Source organism: Cariama cristata, unplaced genomic scaffold (assembly GCF_000690535.1).
Source record: "Cariama cristata isolate BGI_N322 unplaced genomic scaffold, ASM69053v1 scaffold17173, whole genome shotgun sequence".
NCBI classification, from domain to species: Eukaryota; Metazoa; Chordata; class Aves; order Cariamiformes; family Cariamidae; genus Cariama; species Cariama cristata.
Genome location: NW_009608088.1, coordinates 109,779 through 115,900, shown reverse-complemented (window position 1 = coordinate 115,900; position 6,122 = coordinate 109,779). Strand labels below are relative to the sequence as shown.

At 40.5% G+C, this 6,122-nt stretch overlaps 1 protein-coding gene across 1 annotated transcript in view; it reads right to left on the bottom strand.

The window, feature by feature from the left end:
* The window catches only part of XYLT1 (xylosyltransferase I), a gene marked incomplete at its 5' end in the record, with an annotated part of 98,267 nt that overhangs the window by 23,140 nt on the left and 69,005 nt on the right, over positions 1-6,122 (bottom strand). The window contains one exon of the mRNA XM_009697009.1: positions 1-212. Within this exon, the coding sequence (XP_009695311.1) occupies positions 1-212 (212 nt within the window). The remainder of the gene's footprint in view (positions 213-6,122) is intronic.

The following is a 6,122-nucleotide window of genomic DNA, read 5'->3' as shown; positions in this document are numbered from 1 at the left end:
CAGGAAGCAACGTGTAAGAGTAAAACCTCTTCATCTTTGTTACCAGATCATCATTAGAAAAAGTGACATACTCCACAAACTTCCTGTTTAGGAGAAACCAGTCTGACCCTCCATCGACTGCGATTCCTTCTGGGATCCTCCGGTCCCCCAGGCGCCACATGTGGGTATCGCATTCCAGGAAAAGCCGATCCAGTCCTTGTTTTCTGATAAATCTGAGAGAATATAAAAGCAGTCATTAAAAGTTAATTTGTATTTTGTTATCATCACCAGCTCTATAAATAAAGAAGCTACTTTCTCAAACAAAGAAAGGATAAAAAGGTCATTTGTTTATATTTCTGTTCTACTCATAAATAATGTAGAGAGGTTTAATAAATAATGAATCAGTTATACGTTCAGTTGTAGAGGCAAAGATCAACAGATTGCTTTTAAACATCATTTACACCTTCTGCTGTTCTAAGACAGAACTGTGCCAGTTCCTGAGCTGTATAGCATGAAAATCTGTAATGTTGATTAGCTGTTAACAAACCACTGCAGAAGAACCATAACATGAACAGGAACTAAACACAATCTGTGTGATAGGCTTCTGTGTCTAAATAAATTAACAGTTTTTGAATAACAGCAAACCATACATAAAGGTAAAATGACCAATTCTCCCCTATGTTACTATTCCACGAATTTTTCTATTGGGGTATAGTTAATTAGAAAGAAATACAAGTGCATTGATCTTTGCTGTAGAATGAGTATGTTTGCTCCATTTTCAAGTCTATGGGGAACAATGTTTTGTTATTGCTGAACCATGAATAAAAGGAGCAACTGCAAAACTGTAAAGTTACGGAAGGGAATTATTTGAGACCAATACAAGAAGGAAAAAAAAGAGCTGGAGAATCAACCTATGTCTGAAAACACTCTGGACTGGTTGCCCACACATATTTTGAGACTGTCTGATCCAGGTTTCTAACTGTTATTCCATTTCCAGAACTATTTCCCAGAAAGGAAAGCAGGGCAGCCATGGATTAGCACATGCCTTCGAAAGGGGGGCTGAGCACTGTTAATAATGGTGAGTTGCTGTGTTGTATACATCCCACGTGTTCTCAGCAATAACAAATGCTAGCTAACCAGATGGTTATAGTAACTAACATCCACAAGACCACCGATCTCACTGGATGTGAGAACTGCAGGCTAACAGGAGCTGCAGCACCTACAGTGAGGACACCCTAAGTCCTGTGTTTCTGTCCTGAACAACACAGAGCTACACCAGGGTTCTTAGAAATGTTTGAGGATTAGGAAGGCAAGAAGACATTTTAGTGGTCCTCAAACACATGCAACCAAAGGAAGGGGAAAAGAAATAAAAGTTAAGGAACAACACCAAAGCTTCCTGGACTCCTGCATTTGGAAACATGAGTGTTAATCCCATAGGCTAACTCCCTGGTTAAAGTTTCGTTCTATATCCATCAAAGAACTGAGACACAATTATGAAATGGTGCATATTAATTTTCAAAAGGACCGTAAATGACTTCAGGGTCTATGTCCCACTGATAGCTATGTCTCTTCTCACAGTATGAGAAGAAGAGCTCCTCTGTTAATGCAACAGTGCAGAAAATGTGTAGATGAGAAAGAAGAAATTTTTCTTTCCACTAACAAGTTTCTAATTTCATGTTCCATTATGAAAGATAATAGAGAAGTCTTGCAATTTTAATGCAGTTGTGCTCGTTTTGGCTGGGATAGAGTTAATTTTCTTCACAGTAGCTGTTATGGGGCTATATTTTGGACTTGTGCTGGAAACAGTGTTGATAACAGAGGGATGTTGTAGTTACTGCTGAGCAGGGCTTACCCAGAGCCAAGGCCTTTTCTGCTCCTCACCCCAGCCCACCTCCGAGGAGGCTAGGGGGACACAAAAGTTGGGAGGGGACACAGCCGGGACAGCTGACCCCACTGACCCAAGGGATATCCCGTACCATATGACGTCATGCTCAGTGTGTACAGCTGGGGGAAGAAGGAGGAAGGGAGATGTTTGGAGTGATGGCGTTTGCCTTCCCAAGTAACGGTTACAGGTGATGAAGCCCTGCTTTCCCAGAGATGGCTGAACACCTGCCTGCCCATGGGAAGTGGTGAATCAATTCCTTGTTTTGCTTTGCTTGCATGCACAGCTTTTGCTTTATCTATTAAACTGTCTTTATCTCAACTCACGAGTTTTCTCACTTTTACTTCCGATTCGCTCCCCCATCACAACTCGGGGGAGGGAGCGAGTGGCTGCGTGGGGCTCAGTTGCCAGCTGGGGTTAAACCATGACAGTAGTGCTCTGGAATACAATCTTCAAATTCAATGTTAATGCAGTTATCTCCAAATCAAATATTAACGTGCCTGAAAGTTTGGTCATTTATTTATTTCCCTCAAAACTAAATGTTCACTTGAGTTAATTATTTTAAGAAAATAACAGAATTTTATCGGCCATATTTAATAGGCACATAAAGTTCTTTTCCATGAAATAATTTCTTTCAACTGCTATCTCTGCCAATTTACCACCCTTTATTCTCATTTTCAAATAGAAGTTTCTTTGACTGCAATAGAACCCTCCAAACAAAAAAACCCCACCTGATCATTTCAAAAACTCCTCTAGTTACAAACTCCCTCATACTACATGATAGGGCTTACAGTTAACTAATACCAGAAAGCTCAGTTATACAACTTCAACCTTATTGCCTGAAACTGGCAACAGAAGAGTAAGCCACACTCAAGACAAGGAGGTCTCAGTGACTAGGCTCACAGCTTCACATTTTCCAAAATAGTTGACAGGCTCCTTTTTTGTATACATATACAGTTCTATGACTTTTTTGAGCCAACAGCTTGGACAAGCAAATCTCGGCATATGGAGTGAAATAAGACAATTCTTGGGAGTGCGAGTGTTTTCACAACAAATCTCAGTTCTAAAACCTATACGACAAGGTTATCAGAAGAAAACTAAATGTACTTTCCAACCATTCATCCTTCAGCAAGGCAGCATAGCCCAGCTGAACAACAGCAATGCCTCTGGAGACCTGCAAAGAGATGACCCTTTCACCAATGCTTCTTGAAACCTTCCTAGAAACATACCAGGTTTTAAGTACCAGCAACAACTGAATAGGAAGAAGGCATTTCTCAGAAGGTCCACCTTTACTGGGTCTGCTTCACACACAGTCATTACACCTAAACAGAATAACACATTAGCATAGCAAATTATTTCCTTTTATCTATGAAGCAGTAATTTATAGAAGGGGCTTTGAAAACACATCTCTCCATCGGGTAATTGCTTGTTATCCATTTATGTTCCTTGGGAGGCAAGGAGACCAAGTATATTTTAGATCTGCTAGAATCTAAATGGTCCTGCCTGAGGAGGCAGTGGGTCGCCCCAGCAAGCCTAGGCTGTACTGCTGGCATGCAGAGAGCTCAACTGCAACCCAAGGGGAAAAGGTGGATGAGGCTTATTTTTCCCTCCAGACTCTCTTCTAGGATGACTGATGCTCCTAGCTACTCCAGCAATAGCGATGTTGGCGCTCGGGGAGGCAGGAACTTACTCTAACCTTATTGCATATTGCCTGAGGGAAAGGTGCTATTTGTATGCCACTTAGGCCTTTTCAAGACATCAAAACCCCCCAAACACTACAAATAGTTCATAAAGATTCTCAACCAGCCATCCAACAATGCTTGCAGCAGCTACCTCTGAAAAGAAAGATAAGAAGGTAGAGGGCAAAAGCATGACCCTACTGATTTGTTTCTAGCCTAATACTGTATTTTATTAGTTTCTAGTTATGCTCAATGTAATACCAAAACAGTGCATTTTATGAAGGCATGCCAAGCTTCAGAGAAGGCAATGAAATGCAAAAAATGGTGATTTTTCCCTCAAGTCTTTCTCTCTTGGGTTTTACAGGACACGTAGCACATAACTCCCAAATTAAAGTAGAAAACATGGATTAGTAACAGCATTTCATGAATCTTAGTCAATGTGGAAAAATTCAGGTGCTTTCTGGCACCCTGAACTTCAGGTAAGACTGGCACACCTCTCACAACTGCAAACGTACTTGCCAGGACAATGACACACAATTGCACCAAGGTATGGTTAGCCAAATACAAATGGAGATTGCCACCAGATGAAGACACTTGACCTTTTTCCTGATCTGAGACAAACAACAGAAGGAAAATAACGGTAAGACAGTCGACCGGGAGAAAATAAAATTAAAATAAGACTAGGGTTAAGAGAAAGCACGTCATTTTACCTTATTTCATAGAACACTCCATCTAAGACATTTCATCCTTGCCCTTAATCAATTTTACCTCTTCCTAAAGAGCTTCCAATTTTGAGGAGCCTGGATTTCACTTGCAAGTAAGCAGCAAATATAGCATGATATGAATGCATCTTGCTGGTTGAACTCAGCAGTCAGGCAACTACATGCATGAAAGGTGCCGTTTGTGCCCTGACTATGCGTGGATGCAGCCTTGGGGTTTACACAGTTCTGGATGGTTATTTTTATACTTTGCTAAAAAACGCTACTGCCTGCAGCACGTGGTCTGTCACACCGAGTACAGATAGTTAACTGTCCAGACAGCTCATGATTACAATCCAGCTTAGGGAACTTCTCTTTCTTTGTAGTGTATTTAAATATTTATAAATGCATTTCAGATGAAACTGTAGGATTGTATAACACATACAGCATTTGTACTATGTTTAGCACACGCTCCTACAACACGAATATAAACACATAGCTTAGCTCTTCTTAAGACACGTTTTAACTACTAATAAATATTGTTGCATAGTTACTTAATATCAGCAAAAATATCACAATCAAATTATCACCCTTTTGGACAGTTTTCTCCAAGTCACACTGCACACCACAGCAACTCTGAGAGACCCCTGCTTCTCCATGCTCACACTTACGCAGTATGTAAGACAGAGTTCACTGTTGTCCAAAGTCTGTGAATGACTAAAACTTTCTTAAGCATCAGAGGCTGTCAGATTGCTAAAAGTTACTTATCAGTAACTTTGTCACTAAAAGGTTTTTGTCTGGAAAGAATATATTTTGTAATGTGAAAAGGTTTCTTCCTAAATGTTTCCTATTTCTGGCCTCTTGCCTAGAAAGACTCCTGCTGCCATTTCACCTTTAAGCAGGTGCAGCAACCAGGACCTCATCATCACTACTCACTATACAAGAAAAAGAACTATGAAAAAATGTTAACAATACAGCAGTGAAACAATTCATCACAAGTCTAAAGTAATGTCAAAGCAAGGATCTGCAGAGCTCCAAGCTCCACTACCACCACATCCTTTTTCTCCTTAATGTGTGTGGCCAAACTGCACATTGCTTTGACTCCATCTGATCCTCTTTTAACTCTTTAGACAAAAATTTGAAGAAGTCAGCCAATTTTGGTGGGAAAAGTCAAGTAAATACTTTTACACATGCGAAATATGAGAGGCTCTTACCAGCAGTGTTTGCACAGCCAGCGTGGAAACACCCAAGTCAATCAGTTGGGAAGCATAAAACAGTAACTTGCAATTTAGGTGACCAAGTAGAAAGCACAGAACAGTAATTTGACAATCTTGAGTGTAACAGTTGCAACAAGTCATTTGTGAGCAATCTCTAGGCTACAATGTATCTCCATAAACCATTCACTGAATAATTCATTGTAATAAGCAAGTTCATAAAACCCAAACCTGCACAGCGCAGTTTCATTCCCCGCTCGCTGCAGACCAGAAATCCTGGCCTCCATTGAGTATGCAATGAATTTCCAGTCGACTGTAATGCAACCCTGACTTCACCCCATTTCCATAAGTAAATCTATTCTATGAAGGGTTACACAGTACTTAAAAAATCTGAAATAATTAACAATTGGCTATTTAAGCACAATGTCTACACTGTATCAGACAAACATCTGTTTTTCTAAAGATATCATCTTGCAGTATGTTTCCCAAGACCTCCTTCTGTCCTGCCGAAAGCCTCCAGGGCTGACCCCCCACTCCCAAAATGGGAGTTGAAGCTTGCAAAGGGGAACAACGTCAAAAAGAAATAGCACCCACTTAGTCTGTCACGATAAGGAAAATTTTGTCCCGATATGACAGGCAGCATGCAGAAAGCGCAGAATGCACAATTCCT